This window comes from Pezoporus wallicus, unplaced genomic scaffold (assembly GCF_028554395.1).
Source record: "Pezoporus wallicus isolate ANWC-B61680 ecotype Strahan unplaced genomic scaffold, APGP_CSIRO_Pwel_v1 contig_3488, whole genome shotgun sequence".
Taxonomy (NCBI): domain Eukaryota; kingdom Metazoa; phylum Chordata; class Aves; order Psittaciformes; family Psittacidae; genus Pezoporus; species Pezoporus wallicus.
This window is the reverse complement of record NW_026635397.1, coordinates 734,181-752,267: the sequence shown is the minus strand read 5'-3', so window position 1 is coordinate 752,267 and position 18,087 is coordinate 734,181. Positions and strand designations below refer to the sequence as shown.

The following is an 18,087-nucleotide window of genomic DNA, read 5'->3' as shown; positions in this document are numbered from 1 at the left end:
GGCCCTGCTATAGATGAGCATGTCCAAGAGGCAGGAAAGGGCATCTTCAGCTGCAGTGAACAAGGCGAATGGTTGTACACAGAGGCTCTGGCTTTTGGCTGGGCAAAGTTTCAGTCGGTGTTTTTGAGTGTGTTCCCAATGCTGGAATCCAAGTTGGCTGGTAAAAAGTGCCCACCCCTTTTATTGGAATTGACACCCACCTCCTCCTCTCTCAAAGCAATGCTTGGGTGGGATGGCACACACATGGTGTGGCACTAGCCTGTGATGTGGCCTCAGGCAGGTTTCTATTTGGCGCTGCGTCTACCTGTCACCCTCCAGGCACAGCTTGTTCCCAGCAGAGGCTCTGTGCTCATATGCAGCTCTGCCAACCAGGACACAAAGTCTTTCGTGGGATGTGCCATGGCTCATCAGGTTCCTTTTCTAGGATCTTGCAGCAATAATGAGAAATGAATCCAGTGACCATCAGGGCCCACAACTGGGCAGTGGTTTCTTTTGTGACTTACAAGTGTGTTGCCTTTATGGGTCTCTGCCCTTAAATACTTGCAGTGTGAGTGAAACTTACCCAGCTCCTTCTGTCGCCCAAGGAGTCCTGTTCCCCCAGTGTACAACTTTGTGATCAGATGCCATCCTCCAATCTGACAGCTTACAAGCAGAAGCCACTTTATCCTCTTCCTTATTAAATCTGACCCCTGGTACTTCGCACGCCTCCTGTGTCCTTCCTCGAATGCCTGTTGTTTGGGAGGTTCTTAAAATGCCGCATCATTCCCATGGCACTGTGATTTGAAGATTAATGGAGGACATTCATACATGGGATCTCCAAAGTGAAAATGCTGAGGCACGTTTCTGCCTTGTGAACAGTCAGCAATGGGTGACCTTGTTTGAAGGCAGCAGTTTCCCTCCCAACCCCTATGGGCAGCCTTTAAACACTTAAAGCCCAGGTGCATCTCAACCTTACTGGAAGTGTTTCAGTGTCTCTGTTGTGTTGTAGTTGTGGTACAGTGATGAGATCGTTGCCTGTATCTGGAAAGCAAGACCTGCGAGTGCTGAGTGCCATGTGTTGGAGAGGGTATAATAAACACCTCACCCCATTGTGGTCTGGTGCTGGGGAATTGTCCCCTCCTTAGACACCCGCTTGTAAGTGCTTCCAGTCGCTGCTGAGGCACAAACATGCTGGATCTAGTGCTAAGGAATGAGTTGACTCTCCACCGGGGAAACTATGGGCTAAAAAGTGAACAAAACAACCAGATTCTGCTTTTGGCTATGGAGATAGCAGGAATTCAGTGCTCCCTTTTAGTCGCAGTACTGGGAAACAGGCACTGCAGCCCATCTCTTATCAAAGAGCTGCTGCTAAAGGGAGGAAAGCGGACATCAAATATTTACTGTCAGATCAATTCTGTTTAAAGTGCAATGTTTGTAGCAGAGCTTGGACACAGGAAGGTCAGGTGTAAGGATCAAGGCTGCATTTATATAAAGACAGAGGAATATGCACTGGAAATCCTTGCTTGGAAAGGGAAAAGGCCAGAGGATATGGAAAGGCACACTATGAGGAGCTTCATCTTTGTCCTCACACTGGGCATTTTCTCATGTTCAGGTAAGTTGCTCAGAGGAGCCGTGGCCTCTTTCTTACAGTGGTTTAGGAGACCACAATAAACCTGTAACGGAACTGTGCCTTCATCTCAGGCTTTCCAGTGTACGACTATGATCTCCCTGTCACAGAAGAGGCTCTCAATGCTTCCATTGCAAGGATCAACTCTCAGTCACGGGGGACAAACCTGTATGGTGTTGTCAGGAGCCACGTCACAAGAGTAAGTGCACAGAGAATCAGCGTTCCTTTCCCTGAAATATGCTTTGTTCTGATGGAAAACTCTTTTTCATCCAACCCTGAACCCCCAAATTTAGTTGGAGTTTTCTGATGCTGCTTGGAAGAGGGTGGGTTTGGGGCATTATCTGGAATGATGGCTTTGGGAACTGAAATGTTCTTTTCTTTCTCCAGTCTTTATTTATGTCTTCTGTCTCCATGCACCAATGCTGGTTTAAATCTGTTAGTGTCTAAATACAGGCAGGAAATTCTTTATCTGCTTTAATTTGCATTGCTAAGAATGATGTTGGGTACCCAGAATTAAGGAGTAACATGCTGTAACTGTTCTGTTTCTATAGATGGCATGTATCAAATCCTCTGCAAGGATGAATGGCAAGATGACTTTGGGATTGATCTAATTTGGAAAACTACTTGAAAACAGTGGGGATTTGTTGGTTGTTGGTTGTTGGGTTTTGGTTTCAGTGGGGAGTGGGGTGAGTTTCCCGGCTTGAGCTAAAACACTGCTTAGACTGCCCATGAGGCACCTGAGCAGACAATGCAAGACTGTATTAACTGTGTTAATTCAATTGCCTCCAGTGGTGGGATTTACTTTCTAAGCCTATTTACTTGCACAATAGGCTTCCCAGCAGTCTAGATATTCAAAGCAGAGCTGTTAGCCCCCTGCTTCCTTTAGAAGATGGGGTAGCACACAGGGTAATGGTATGCTTATCTACCTCTGAGAGCTCTAAGTCCCCCCAGCTGACTCTGAGCAGTAGGAGGATCCTGCAGTGGTTGTAGGGATTCAAGTGAGACCCCCATGGAAAGCTGTTCTGTGTTGCTGACTAAGAGACAAATTCCTGAGCACAATAAAAGAGACTTTCTCACACACAGTAATCGGCTCTAAATTGGGCACTGAGCCATAATGCCCTTATGTCGGCTTCTGCTTGACAAAGAAGCAAGGTTGCCATGTAGCAGGCATAGAGGAATGACAGGCACTAATTACGTATTGTCTTGACCTTCCTTTGACCAGGTTGACATGTGGAACAGTGATGCCTATAGACTGGAGCTGCAGTTCAGCATCCGTGAAACAGAGTGCACGAAAGCGTCAGGGAGAGACCCGTTCACATGTGACTTCAGAATTGGGCCTTTTGTGGTAAGTGAATGTGGTGTGAATGTGAAACCCCAAACTGATGTAGGATGAAGGACTTGAGGGTGTTGGATGGGGAGAAGCTCCCAGTGACCTGACAGGACACGGGTGGTTTCTGGGCTGCACCCCAAGAGCATGAGCAGCAGCTCAGGGAGGGGATCCTGCCACTCTGCTGTGCTCTGGGGAGACCCCCCTGCAGTCCTGATCCAGCTCTTGGGGCAACAGCACAAGAGGGATGTGGAGCTGCTGGAGCGAGGCCAGAGGAGGCCATGGAGATGCTGCGAGGGCTGGAGCAGCTCTACTCTGGAGCCAGGCTGAGAGAGCTGGGCTGGTTCAGCCTGGAGAAGAGAAGGCTCCTTAAGGGGAGTCCTTAGAGCAGCTCCAGTGCCTAAAGGGGCTACAGGAAACCTGGAGAGGGGCTTTGGACAAGGGCCTGTGAAGACAGGCCAAGGGGAATGGCTTTAACCTGCCAGAACAGGGGAGATTGAGATGAACTCTTAGGCAGAAGCTCTTCCCTATGAGGGTGCTGAGGCGCTGGCACAGGATGCCCAGAGAAGCTGTGGATGCCCCATCCCTGACAGTGTTCAAGGTCAGGTTGGAGACAGGGACTTGGAGCAACCTGGTCTAGTGGAAGGTGTCGCTGCCTGTGGCAGGGGTTGGAACTGGATGAGCTTTGAGGTCCCTTCCAACACAAATCAGTCTGATTCTACAATGATTCTATGAGATGTTGAAACACTATTTTTCCTCTGTGAATGTCTGTAACCTTACCTGTCCTTCCTGGGCACAATTGTTAGGAAGCAGGAGGGATTCTGGGAAGACGCAGGACAGATGCTGCAAAGGCTTTCGTCATAGCTTATGAGTCATGCTACTACCTCAGGAGGTAGTCCACTCCATGAAGAGTGGAGCAAACATCTCAGAGTATCACTACTCTTGAGCTAAGCACCTTGTGTGTGCATGTAGGTGGGATAACATGAAACTGATGGTTGTTGCTAGGTATTCTTCAATGATACAAGGGCTGGCTGCTGTGAAGTTATCACTATATCCTGGACAGACACCATCCCTCTGCTTTTCTTCTTGGGGAAATGCAGTATGAAAGGTAGTGTGAGGACATATTTTGTTTCCAAACTTGGGTGCAGGTTTTGCTGGAGCTTCTTAAAGGTAGCTGACTTAAAGGTAGTTTAACTTGTAGAGCTGGAGCTCCCATCAGCATAGCCCTGGACAGCCCTTCTGCTTGTGCTTGGTGATGCCAAAGCCATGAAAAGGAGTTAGAGATTTTCTTCTACCTCAAGCAGGCTGAAGGCTTCATGCAGCTGACATGTAATTGGGGAGCAATGACTTGGGTGTAGTCATGTGCTGTCAGAATATATTTACCTGACTAGAGTCTGCTCTGATAATGTGAGAGGTGTACGGTCTTCCTCTTGGAATTTAATCCCTGTACAAGTTCCCATCCCCAGTGAAGGCCCCGTGAGAGGGTTTGTCCTGTGGCTTTGCTCTATGAGATTTGCTCTGGTTTGATCTGTTACAGCCAACCACTTTCTGCAGAAGTGTTGTGGAAGTCTCCGATGAGCTCATCTCCAACATTGTTGTGCAGTGCCATCAAGGTGCATCCAGCTCCGAATCACTGAGCAGTGAGGAGGTAAGGGAGGGGAAAGCTCAGTTTTACTGCTTGGGGAGCAAAAATTCAGCTCATTCTCTTTAAAGGAGGTCAGGTGCTGCTGCAGCTGAGGTTTTGATCACAAGACCCAGCTGTCTCCTGTAACACTTCACTTGCCATCAGCTGAGAAGTTTGACCTTGCCTGATGGATGCCATGGGAGAGTGTGAATCTCTGCAGCAGTCTGGCACATCCACCAGCTCCAGCACTCCTTCTTCATTGACACAATGCCTGGAGAAAAGTGATTGACACGTCTTAGGCAGAAACAAATACCCCTGACTCTGGCTCTGTTACCAAAGCCAGCTCCCAGCTGAGCATAATCACAGTACAGCTGAAGAACATTTGCTCTACTGAGATTTGTATGCTGTTTTTGAGCTCTTATTTGGGTTTAAGGTGTGATTAAATGCCAACCCAACCTGTGAATTCCTTGAGCTCTTCACATCATGCTCATGTCCACTTTTTCCATGAACTGACACATGAACCTAGGTGCCTGCTGCGGAGCTCTGCAGAGGGTGTTGTCCTTGAGGATTATATACAGGGAGCCAGGATAGTTTCACAAGCAAGGTGCCAGAGGATATGGACAGCCTTTATTTTGGGGAAGTGCGAGTAACTGAATGAATAACTTGCAGCAAATGGGATTCTGTGTCACTTTTCCTTGCTTTGAATTGCCAACATGGCTTCCCATTTAGTTTTATTTTTACATCTTTGTTGTTCAGGCTCTATTCACAACCATGGAGTGAATGCACCACAGGAAGCCTTGCTTTGCAGAACAGAAAGGCTGCATGTGAAGTACTGAAATATGTAACATAGTCTGGGATGCTCAGTCTGTCCTCTGTGGGTTAAGCATAACTCTTGTTTAATAGGGCACTCAGTATAAACACTTGTTTTTACAAGCAGGCATCTTTCTGCAAGTCTTCTTTAACTATCACTTAAAATTCAGTCCTGCTGCCAATACTCCTGCTAGGGAATATATTTCCTGCAATGTTAATAAGAAATAAATGCCAAAGGGAATTATTGCACATGAAAAGGGAAGTATTTCTTTCTGCAAAGACCTGCAGCAATTGCACTGTAGCTCTTGCTCTAGAGCTGTAACTCAACCTGGCTGAGATGATGTGGTGTAGCTCCTGTAGGCTGGTGGCATTTGAATAGGAGAAGGAATTGTGACTGGCTGAGTCTGGGCTCATTTTACTTGGATAGAGAGCAACAAAAGAAGAGTACAGAGAGCTTTTAAAAGAGTAATTTGGGCTAAATGAGTCACAAAGGTGCCCTGTGTGACTGCAGCAGACTAACTCTGCTCTGCAGGCTCTGCTGGCCTGGCTGGAGAAGGTCAGGTAAGGTATGAAGGACAAAAGGTTTTGACTGGAGAGCCTGCAGATTTCCTTAGCAACATCAGTGCTTTGCAATAGTATCAGCAGAGATCTTGTTTTCAGAGGAGTGAATAACGATGTTTGGGAGTGATCACACAGTACATGGGGAAATGGAGGAGAGGGAGACTTCTGATAAGGTCTGATAAGAAACATCTTTCCTTTACAGTTTATGCACATGCCCGTAATGAACCCCAACAGGCGAGGCAGCAGCCCCAGAGAAGGTAAGCCATTCCTGCCATGCTGGACTAGCATGTGCTTGCCTTTTGGATCATCTGCTTGGACCACCTGAAGATCATCTATCTGATGGACAAGGAAAGCAGTTTGCTCAGGTCGTAGCCAGCTGCTTTTTCCATTGCAGAGGGATGTTTCATTGAGGAAGTGTGAAGCAGGCAATGCTGAGGCTTGTGTGGTCTGTGTACATGTTTTCTGGATGACCAGATTTGTGCTCTTGTAACTGTGCTGCATCCCCAGCAGTGTGAGCAGCACCTCAAAGGAGGTGATCCTGCCCCTTTGCTGTGCTCCCATAAGACCCCCCTTTCAGCACTGTGTGCAGTTCTGGTGTCCTCAGCATGAGAAGGATGGAGCAAGTCCAGAGGAGGCCACTAGGATGATCAGGGCCTGGAGCACCTCCTGTATGGAGACAGGCTGAGAACATTGGGGCTGTTCAGCCTGGAGAAGAGAAAGCTGTGTGGAGACCTCAGAGCAGCTTCCAGTGTTTGAAGGGGGATACGAGGATGCTGGAGAGGGACTCTGCATCAGGGATTGTCGCAATAGGACAGGGGGTGATGGGTTCAAACTGGAACAGGGAAAGTTCAGGTTAGAACTCAGGCAGAAGTTCTCCCCTGTGAGGGTGCTGAGGCACTGGCACAGGGTGCCCAGAGAAGCTGTGGCTGCCCCATCCCTGGCAGTGTTCAAGGCCAGGTTGGACACAGGGACTTGGAGCAACCTGCTCTAGTGGAAGGTGTCCCTGCCCATGGCAAGGGATGGAACTGGATGAGCTTTAAGGTCCCTTCTAGCCCAAACCTTTCTATGATTCTGTAATGAGTACTTCTGGGCATCCTTGAGATTGTTTTGTTGTTATGTGAAGTGCTGAATGAATGCATGTTTGAAAGTATGCAATGCTCATGTATGTCTCTGTATTCTTCTTTTCAAAGACATATTTGCTCCTGAAGCTTTCCCTTCAAGGGGAAGAGGCAGCAGCCGTGGAGACTGGCATAAACCCAGCTACTTCAGCTCTGACAAGATGGAATAATACCCTTTGGGTAAGTAAAATTCAAAGGGTAGCTTTTATGCAGTTTTGCAACAAGGTGGGCAAGTGACTCAGGATAAAGGACCTCTTTGAGAATGTGCTTCTTGGCAGTGAACATGTTAAAAGCTATGTAACTCCCAGCATTTATAGGACTTGCTTATGGAGAAATTCAGGGACACAAACAGCACTACAAGCACCATGGATGGGGTGCAACCTCCAGTGCCAGTGGACTGCTCTGGCTGTGTATTGGCAAAGAGTTGTTGGGTACCCCAGTCCTTCAGCAAGTCACCCACCACTTTTGTGCTGGTGCTCTGGCTTGTTGTACCTGTTTATACTGCAAGCTCGTTTGCAGGCCATGTCTTTGTGCTGAATCTAATGCAACAGGGCACTGAGGCTACACAGGTCAGCAGACAAAAAGCGAATGTGTAATATGGTATCTGGGAGAACCAAGATGAGGTTTACTCTGTTTGTTTGCACATGTTTGTTGCAGAGAAGCTGTGAAGGAGATGTTTGAGTTAATGGGAATGATATTAGATGGTGTTCATGCTTCATTGCAGCTGGCAAGGTCTATCCTACACAAACCAGCTTTGCTGTTCTACTTCTAAGGCTTTATGTGGGAGCAGCTGTAATTGCTGCTGATATTTCACCTGCTGTCTGATAGAGTTAATCTAAAGGGAAGAAAGAGCTTTAGGAACACAGAATGGAGGATGTTCTTTGGCATGCTAACCAGTTCTAAAGTAGCTGGAAAATGAAGACGAAATCACTTAGCACTATGTCTTTGTGATTAAAAGGCTTGCACACACGCTTGGGTACATCTCATTAGCAGGTCCCTGTCCCTGCGGAAAGTGCCAGAACTTAATGCTCCATGTGCATGGAGCTCAGTTCAGGCCTGCTGCATTGGCAACAAGACAGCCTTAGATGACTCACCGAAAACTAACATGTTACTCATAAGCACATCTGTGATATATCTGTATGTGCTGAAGGAGATGTAACCCCTACTCTCCTGAAATTTAGATCTGAAAGGAAAACCCAGTCATTCTGCTGAGGCAGGTCTTTATTTGTGAGAAGGATTTCATTAAACCATATGCTATTTTAGTTTATCTATGAGCCAGAAAAGGTGATAGGCTGTTGTAATCACTGCCTTTCCTCTCATAAGAACCTTTAGCTTTCCTAAGTGTATTTGAACTTCCTTGAGCATATTGCAGTGCCATTCTGGTGTGCACTCTGTGTCTTTCTGGGTACCTTTCATCCAAGGAGATGGTGTGAAAAGACTGAGGCTTACTGAAGAGTGGCATCTCTCAGTCTGGCTGAGTGAATTTGGGTTTTCTTCAACTGGTCTTCCAGAAGAATTGTGTGCAAGGGTATCCATGTGCTCTGAATGGTGAGATATCCTTGTCTTGGCATCTGGAAAGTGCCAGGTATCTTAAATGAATTCTGTGGCTCACAAGGGGAGCTGACCCCTTTAAGCAGTAATCACAAATGTTTTGTGTTCCTGTATCTAATGTCTAACAGATTTCTACACTAGAAACAAGCTGTCGAATCTCCTGGAAGGAGAATTTGAAGCAAATGGGGAGGGATTTATGGTTCTTGAAATCCTGTGCAGGAGTTGGCCTTGATGATTCCTATGGCTCCCTTCCAACTCAAGATATTCTGTGATTTTAATACTTTCTGCTTGCTTTTGAAAATGGGTTGTAAGTGTCATTTATAGAGCCGTGTTTTATATCAGTGTCCTAGGTTTTGGCCATCTCAGAGGCAGATACATCAGGAGATTAAGGGAGAATTTCAAACCCCCTCAAAACTCCCTTTTCCTGTTGTTTTTATTCATTTGACTTATTAGGTTTAAAGTCTGGAGAGAAGTCTTATTTCTCAGTTTCACTTGTATTTAGAATTAGAGCGTTTCATCCATGGCTTCAATTTGGAGCTGCACATATCCAGATGAGTTCATATTATTCCTGGCTTTTTCCCCTCTGTTTGGCACCTGTGGGATCATGGCTGGCATCCTTACAAGCCATGTTCTGATGGCTGTGTTTGGTGGGTAATGGAAAATACATGCTGTGTGTTGAGACGGCAGGAGCTCAGCTTATCTGAGAGTATTTTGGCAGAGGCTGAGGAAGCAGCAGTTTAATACTAGGTGACTTTCAGCTGTAATTCAAAGAACCTGTTGTTGAGAGGCAAAGCAAGACAAGTTCAATCGTCAATTAAGTAAGGAAATGTGAATATCCTGTGCCTGAGTCTATGCAAAAAGCGAGGCTAAAGTAGCTCACCAGTGCTTTGTGGCTCTTTATTTATTAGAATATTAATATTCAAGAGGAAAAAAAGATCAGTGCAGTGGTTATATAAAGAACTTTTCCAAGTCTGCAGCCTTCAGACCCTGCTGGTGCCTGCAGGAGTTAGCAAACTGCATAGGAAAGAACCACATCAGTGATTAACGAGCTTACTTCAGTGACAAATCCTAATCAGATTTGCTGGATTTACTTCCTAGTGCATCTCCGGAACTGTAAAATTCACATGTTGTGCTGTGGGCCAACAAGGAGCTCAGGCACGTCAGCGAGAGATAGCAGGAGAGCCAGCTGCTGCACAACATCTGGTCACCCTCACAGCCTTAGCCTTCAACAGGCATTAAGGTCATCAGTGAGCTTGGCCTGCCAGGTGTGTGTAGAGTTAGTTGGAGCTGTGTTGGTCACCACAGTGTGAGCAAATGGTAGGTTCCATTGGGTTGGAACCCGCTTGATGGTGTTTGTGGCTCTGAATTGCTGAAAAAGTGGCTCAAACTCACTAACACCTTGAACCCCAGAAAGCAAAGGAAAAGGGCCCCAACACTCTGCTCTTCCAAAATCAACTGCCTAAGGCAGGTTATGTTCCTCAGGGTGGAGTCTGACCTATGACTGCTGTAGGGAGTCTCGCCAGCAGTGCTTCATTTCCTTGAACAGGAAAACTGAGAAGAAAGCTCCTGCCTTTGCTTGTAATATGCATGGAGATTGTGAATGCTGATTCTTACTGTTGTTAATCACACAAGGAAAGTATAGTTAATGCCAAATTCTGTCTGCATCAAGCCAAGGGACTGTGACAATGGCTCTTTGGCTGAGTTCTCACCAGGCAGAGCCCACAGCCGGTGGGAATGTGGCAAGGGCAGTTGTTAGAAGCTGATTAGCAGCCTTGCAGAAGCAGAAGTGAATGGCCTGGCATCATTGAATAGTAGTGGTTTGTTTTCAGTGGAAGAATAATATCAGGGCTCTTGTCAAACCCAAGAAATCCAGGATCCAACCTTCAGAGTGAAATGGATGCTTGTTGGGGTGTCTTCTACAAAAACAATAACGGAGCAGGGTGCATCACCCTCCTGGGGTGTGGAAAGCAGGGCTTTTATCCTCTGTGTCCTCATTGAGAAGCTGCTTGATTTTAGTTCCAGTTTTGTATTCTCATGGCTTCATATGTTCTGCCTTTGTCTTTTCCTCTCCATTCACCCACTCCACTTTCTGCAGCTCTCAGAAATAATCTTATTGCTTTCTGGGGGAAAGAAGTGAAGCATCAGAGGGAAGGAAAATCCCAGCAGAATGGGATCTGTTGCACAGTGCCTGAGCTCCATATCCAATCGGTTTTAAGAGTGAAAGCTGGAGCAATTTATCACTTAGGCAACGTGGAGGAAATGACAAGCTGCCTTGGAGCCTGTCTGTGATAGCTGAGTCCTTGGTGTCATCTGGCTTCTATAGCAGAGAAGTCACCCTTCTTTCATCTTCTCAGAATGAAGGACTGAAGTTGAAACAGACCGAGGCAGGACCTTTCCTGATGCTCAGGTCAGATCATGGTGCTGGGTTGAAGCAGAGGTGTTACAGCAGAGAGGAGAGCTGCTGTGATAATCTCTTATCGCTATTCTGAATGGCAGTGATTTTTGCCTTGCTCTTTGTCCACCTCTTCTGGATCTGTTTTGAAGGATTAGACCGACTGAGGACTGTCTTCCAGGTTACTGCTTAATGTTGGATTTTGCAAGCAATAAAAATGAGCTTGTCAAAATATCACAAAGGTTGGGAAGGACCTCTGGAAGCCCAGCACTGGTTCAAACAGGGCCATGTTCATGAGGTTTGAATACCCCAGACTGGTTTGGGTTCGAAGGGACGATTCCCTTCTGAGAGGAACAGAGGGCCCAATATGCTGAGTTGACCCTCATCATAGGGAAGTGTGTAGTCTGCCTGGAGCCCGGATCAGGGATATCACCAGGACGCTCCCCAACCTGGTGCACCCGACAGACTACTACCCACTGCTGGTCTTCCAGACAGGTGAGGGGGAAGCTGCTTCCCGCAGTCTGAGGGGGATGAAGAAAGACTACAGCTCCTTGGGGCGGATGGTGAAAGAGTCTGGGGCTCAAGTGATCTTCTCCTCACTCCTTCCATCTTTCATTGATGATGTGGGACGGAATGGGAAAATTCAGTCCATAAACGATTGGCTTCGAGACTGGTGCTGCAGGCAGGGCTTTGGATTCTTTGATAACAGCTGGTTTTATAGGGCACCAGTCTGGACAATGACAAGTGGGAAAGGTTTATCTCACAGAGGCAAAAGGATGCTGGGGCACGAATTAGCAGGGCTCATTTGGAGAGCTTTAAACTAGATTCGAAGGGTATGGGGTTGTAGCTGGGCTTGCCCCAGTGGGGCAGCGCTCCAGAATTAATGAAGACTGGGAGGCCTCCTATAATCCTAGGGTGAAATCGGTGTGCTCAGCTCGCTCCCTGAAATGCCTGTACACCAATGCGCGCAGCATGGGAAATAAGCAGGAGGAGTTGGAAACCTGTGTTAAGTCAGGAGACTATGATCTGGTGGCAATTACAGAGACGTGGTGGGACAGCTCACATGACTGGAATATAGTCATGGAGGGCTATGTGCTTTTCAGGAAAGACAGGCCAGCCAGGAGGGGTGGTGGGGTTGCTCTTTATGTGCGGGAGCAACTACAATGCACCGAGTTCTGTCCAGGGACAGATGACGAGCGAGTTGAGAGTCTGTGGGTGAGAATTAAGGGGCAGGCTGGCAGGGGCGATATTGTTGTGGGTGTCTGTTACAGACCACCAGATCAGGGTGAGGAAGTTGACGAGGCCTTCTACAGGCAGCTGAGAGCAGCCTCACAGTCACAGGCTGTCGTCGTCGTGGGGGATTTTAACTTCCCTGATGTTTGCTGGAAGGACCACTCGGCAACCCAGCCGCAGTCCAGGAGGTTCCTCCAGTGTATGGATGATAACTTCCTCCTGCAAATGGTGGATGAGCCAACCAGGAGAGGAGCACTGCTGGATCTCATCCTCACTAACAAGGAGGGTCTGGTCGAAGCAGTAAGGGTTGAGGGCTGCCTTGGTTGCAGCGACCACGAGATGGTGGAGTTCAGGATCTTGTGCAGTAGGACTAGTAGAATAGCAAGTTGAATTGCAACCCTGGACTTTAGCAGGACAAATTTTGGCCTTTTCAAGCAATTGCTAGGGGAAATCCCATGGGCAAGGCTGCTTGAAGGTAAAGGGGCCCAAGATAGTTGGTTGGCATTCAAGGATTGCTTTTTCCGAGCTCAAGATCGGAGCATCCCGACACGTAGGAAGTCAAGGAAGAGGGCCAGGAGACCTGTGTGGCTAAATAGGGAATTGCTGGGTATGCTCAAGTGGAAGAGGAGAGTTTACAGGTCATGGAAGGAGGGGCTGGCCACTTGGGAGAATATAAGGCTGCTGCTAGAGAATGTAGGAAGGCAGCTAGGAGGACTAAGGCCTCCTTAGAATTAAATCTGGCAAGAGGGGTCAAGGACAGCAGAAAGAGCTTTTTCAAATACATGGCAGACAAAACTAACACCAGAGGCAATGTAGGCCCACTGATGAACGGGATGGGTGCCCTGGTGACAGAAGATACAGAGATGGCAGAGTTACTGAATGCCTTCTTTGTCTCTGTCTACTCTGCTGCAGGCAGTCCTGAAGAGCCCTGTACCCCTGAGACCTTAGATGAAGTCAGGTCAACGGAGCGGTTTGCCTTAGTCGATGAGGAATGGGTTAGAGACCAGTTGAGCAATCTGGACATCCATAAATCCATGGGTCCAGATGGGATGCACCTGCGGGTGCTGAGGGAACTGGCGGAAGTCATTGCTAGACCACTCTCCATCATCTTTACCGAGTCTTGGGAAACAGGAGAGGTGCCTGAGGACTGGAGGAAAGCAAATGTCACTCCAGTCTTCAAAAAGGGCAAGAAGGAGGACCCGGGTAACTATAGACCGGTCAGCCTCACCTCCATCCCTGGGAAAGTGATGGAACACCTTATCCTTGGTGCCATCTTAAGGCATATCAAGGATAAGAGGGTTATGAGGGGCAGTCAGCATGGCTTCACCAGGAGGAAATCATGTTTGACCAATCTCTTAGCCTTTTATGAGGAAATAACACGGTGGATGGATGATGGCAGAGCGGTGGATGTGGTCTACCTTGACTTCAGCAAAGCATTTGACACAGTCTCCCACAGCATCCTCACAGCTAAATTGAGGAAGTGTGGACTGGATGATCAGGTAGTGAGGTGGACTGCGAACTGGCTGAAGGAGAGAAGCCAGAGAGTTGTAGTCTATGGGGCTGAGTCTAGTTGGAGGCCTGTAACTAGTGGAGTGCCTCAAGGGTCAGTACTGGGACCGGTATTACTTAATATATTCATCAACGATTTAGATGAGGGAATTGAGTGTACTATCAGCAAGTTTGCTGATGACACTAAGCTGGGAGGAGTGGCTGACACGCCAGAAGGCTGTGCTGCCATCCAGCGAGACCTGGATAGGCTGGAGAGTTGGGCAGGGAGTAACTTGATGAAATATAACAAGGGAAAGTGTAGAGTCCTGCATCTGGGCAGGAACAACCCCAGGTTCCAGTATAGGTTGGGGAACGACCTGTTAGAGAGCAGTGTAGGGGAGAGGGACCCGGGGGTCCTAGTGGACGACAGGATGACCATGAGCCAACACTGTGCCCTTGTGGCTAAGAAGGCCAATGTCATCCTGGGGTGTATTAGAAGGGCGGTGGTTAGTAGGTCGAGAGAGGTCCTCCTTCCCCTCTACTCTGCCCTGGTGAGACCCCATCTGGAATATTGTGTCCAGTTCTGGGCCCCTCAGTTCAAGAAGGACAGGGAGCTGCTGGAGAGAGTCCAGCGCAGGGCAACAAAGATGATTAAGGGAGTGGAGCATCTCCCTTTTGAGGAAAGACTGAGGGAGCTGGGTCTCTATAGTTTGGAGAAGAGGAGACTGAGGGGTGACCTTATCAGTGTCTATAAATATATAAAGGGGGAGTGTCACGAGGATGGAGCCAGGCTCTACTCAGTAGCAAACAGTGATAGGACAAGGGGTAATGGGTACAAACTGGAACACAAGAAGTTCCACTTAAACTTGAGAAGAAACTTCTTCTCAGTGAGGGTGACGGAGCACTGGAACAGGCTGCCCAGGGAGGTTGTGGAGTCTCCTTCCCTGGAGACATTCAAAACTCGCCTGGACACATTCCTGTGTAACATTATCTAGGTGTTCCTGCTCCGGCAGGGGGATTGGACTAGATGATCTTTTGAGGTCCCTTCCAATCTCTAGCATACTGTGATACTGTGACCTCAAAGCTGATCCAGTTCCAACCCCTGCCATGGGCAGGGACACCTTCCACTAGAGCAGGTTGCTCCAAGCCCCTGTGTCCAACCTGGCCTTGAACACTGCCAGGGATGGGGCAGCCACAGCTTCTCTGGGCACCCTGTGCCAGCGCCTCAGCACCGTCACAGGGAAGAGCTTCTGCCTAAGAGCTCATCTCAATCTCCCCTGTTCTGGCAGGTTGAAGCCATTCACCTTGTCCTGTCCCTACAGGCCCTTGTCCAAAGCCCCTCTCCAGGTTCCCTGTAGCCCCTTTAGGCACTGGAGCTGCTCTAAGGTCTCCCCTTAAGGAGCCTTCTCTTCTCCAGGCTGAGCCAGCCCAGCTCTCTCAGCAAAAGATTTTTTCTTAAACTGAGCTGGAATTTCCCATATTCCCACTTGTTCCTATTTTTCTCATCTCTTTGTTCCCAGTGCCTAGTGTTGCAGCTGGTCCTGGTTCTTTGGCCTGCATCCCCCATCTGCAGGGCTGGGCACTACCCAGGTGCTCCTGGACAAGCTCCTCTCAGAGGGTTGCTGTATCTGTCATGTGTGGATGCTCCCTTCTGTCACAAATCTATCCCTAAAATGTTATTAACCAATGTGTCTTACTGAAGAATGTCAGGTTGCCATGGTGACAAAGTTGCTGAAGATACACTGCAGGCTACAGACTGCTGTGGAAGCAGTCATATGCTCCCTTGGAAAAACACATCCCAGATTTCTTCCCCATATTGTAGCTCTTAATTCAGATGCATATCTGAGAAATCAGCTTCCAGCCTCAGCCAGCTCTGCTTTGAGACTTTGCAGTATTATTGATCAGTGTCCTATACTTACGTCCCTGTTGTTATCTTTTCTATCAGTCTGGTTCTTTTTTGCCTTTACACCAATGAACAGCTGACATTTCATCTGTGCACATGTGGAGTGGTTTGTGGATGCACAATGACAGATTCCTCATGGTGTGATTCTGGTGCTAAACCAATCAATAAGCAGCTCAGTGAAGCTGGATGCACTTTTTTATCTGAGGCCATGGATGTTTGTTTATTTCTGTCAAGTACGAGAAAAATCCTGAGCTATGCCATTTCTCCCCCTCCCTTGTCTTAAAGTAGATCGGAGAATGAGAAGAATCAAGATTCAAAGATGGAGCATGGAAATAAAGAAGCTGATGCCATTTCCTTTCCTTTGCCATGACAGAACCATTCCATAATGAAATGGAAGTCTTTCCCTAAGCTCACTTTCTGCTGTGATGTCAAATGGCCAGTGGACGAGCTCGTGAGACGCTAAGTGCCCACACTTGTGAGTTGATAGCTGCCTTCTGATGCATTAGATCTCAGTGGGAGGACTCTCTCAGGCACCTAGACACAGTTACATGTCCGGTATGTGGTGCACCATCCTCTAATGATGCTATTAAAGGATCGTTATTCCATCTGTTTGTTCTGCGTTGCTCTCTGGTTGCTTGTAATCTTTAGTCAAACTAATAAACACTCCATTTCTTTTTCTCTGGGGTGCAGCAGCTATAGACAAGGTGTCTTCCTGCAAATCCAAGTTTTAGCCCACAAGTAATCAAGCTTTAATGGATACTTGACTCATGTGGAGAGCTGAGGGAATCTGTGACAGTGATTGTACTAATTGTCATGACAAGAGTGGTTAGAATTGCTCAAAGAATCAGTGTTGGAGATACCAGCAAAAGTGATGTTAGAGATTTATTGATTCAACAGAATTTGATGGCAAGGTTCACTCTACAACATGCAAAAGGAAACTATCAAAATTGGTGATGATTTATATAGAATTGGAGTAATGTGATGTGTACAGAAACTGGGGATATAAAGGGATAAGGGAGATCCTCCTGTTGAGTCACAAGGTTCAGCATGGACCCTTGCTTTCTGAACTCGTGACTGGATCCAGTCTTAGTCTCAAACTTGGTCAACAGTTTATGCCTAGGGTTAAGAGGTTATATGTGTGTCCAGCAGCAGTGCAGGTTTCATTCACAGTTTGAAGATGAATCACAAGATTTCTAACTTGACTTAAAGCTAATACACACACAGCTGCAATCCAATACGTAAACCAGTGCACACACACAAAGATATATATATATATGTACAAATGTATGCATGCAAAAATGTATATGTATATATAAAGAATCCTGTTAAAAATTTCCTTTGGGTGCAGTGAAAATGCATCAGCTTTCTCAGTAATCCTCAGTGGGCTCTTTCGTTATGGTGCAGGCTGGCGTTAGGGATCTGCACACCTAATTCACCTAGTGCAGATGTGACCCCACTGGACACACACAAGTCATCTGTAAATAGGCAACAGAAGCTGTTCCTACAGAAGCTGTTGTGTGCATAGTGAGGTACTGAAGAGTTGTTTTGTATGTAGCTGGTGTAACAGCAAAGGTTCACCTTTATGCTGGGTTGGTGCACAGGCACCTGTATCAGCAGGATTATAAAGCTTGAGCAGCCCTGTGGTGAAGGGGACCTTCTGACTGAGCTGCAGGCCCTCCTTCAAACTGCACACAGGAAGCTCTTGGTACAGCCAGCAGTTTGATTCCCTGTGTGTTACTTGACACTAAGATCACAATGAAATAGCTTTCCTCTTATGAAGCACCTTATGAAGAATGGCTTTCCACTGCACCTGGATGCAGTGCAAAGAAAACAGGTGAGGAGCTTGCAGTTCTGGGACCAAGTATGTTTTTCCCCCTGTCTTTCTCTATGTCTTTGCTTTCCTGTTTCCAGCTCTGTTTCTTTGCTACTGAATGGAAGAGGCCTCTGGGAGAGATGCCCATTGACTGAGTGCTGGATATCCAGCTAGGTGTTTTCTCTCATGCTCATGATGGCTTTGTGGCAAACTGGATCAAAATAAGAGGTGAATTTCCTAAGATAGAAACAGGCAAATTAGTTGGATGTCTGGTGGGAATACAACAGTGCCATTTAGTGCTGTAGAAATCTTCAAAACACTTGGATATAATAAAGCTGAGTTTGAAGATCTGCTCCCATCTCTGTTCCCTCCCCCCACCCAGCACACTGTCTTGGTTTGCATTTTGCTGCTGCACTCGCTAGTACCCAGCTCTCTTGCTCAGTAAGTGGTGGTCATGGGAGCTGCAGAATGGATCATCAGCTCTTTATCAGTTATGTAACTGTCCCTCCTTTCAGACTAAAGCAGCTCTCCCATCTGGTTTGACTCTCGGTTCATTTTCCCTGCTGACTGTACTGACTGCTGCAAGGTAACCCAATTTCTATCTCAAAAGTGTAAGAACATGTAGTCAGAGCCCTCGATGGTTAGCAGTAGGAAATAGAAG

General features: G+C 47.3%; 1 protein-coding gene across 4 annotated transcripts; it reads left to right on the top strand.

Moving 5' to 3' along the window:
- Positions 1-1,429: 1,429 nt before the first annotated feature.
- On the top strand, positions 1,430-16,218 carry SPP2 (secreted phosphoprotein 2). 4 transcript variants are annotated; one of them, XM_057422497.1, is made up of 7 exons: positions 1,430-1,591; positions 1,681-1,805; positions 2,829-2,951; positions 4,471-4,581; positions 6,131-6,185; positions 7,119-7,226; positions 15,987-16,218. In XM_057422497.1, the coding sequence occupies exons 1-6, from the start codon at positions 1,528-1,530 to the stop codon at positions 7,214-7,216; spliced, it is 576 nt and encodes a 191-aa protein (XP_057278480.1). In that variant the 5' UTR covers positions 1,430-1,527; the 3' UTR covers positions 7,217-7,226; positions 15,987-16,218. The 4 variants fall into 4 exon arrangements, with proteins under 4 accessions (XP_057278480.1, XP_057278460.1, XP_057278470.1 ...); XM_057422477.1 differs by having other exon boundaries at positions 15,902-16,218; XM_057422487.1 differs by having other exon boundaries at positions 15,899-16,218.
- Positions 16,219-18,087: the final 1,869 nt, after the last annotated feature.

Bases quoted from the DNA above. Each gene is read 5' to 3' on its own strand.
- SPP2 (XM_057422497.1), top strand. From the start codon at position 1,528: ATGGAAAGGCACACTATGAGGAGCTTCATCTTTGTCCTCACACTGGGC. The intron at 2,952-4,470 runs GTAAGTGAATGT...GATCTGTTACAG, and splicing joins TCAGAATTGGGCCTTTTGTG to CCAACCACTTTCTGCAGAAG. The intron at 6,186-7,118 runs GTAAGCCATTCC...TTCTTTTCAAAG, and splicing joins AGGCAGCAGCCCCAGAGAAG to ACATATTTGCTCCTGAAGCT.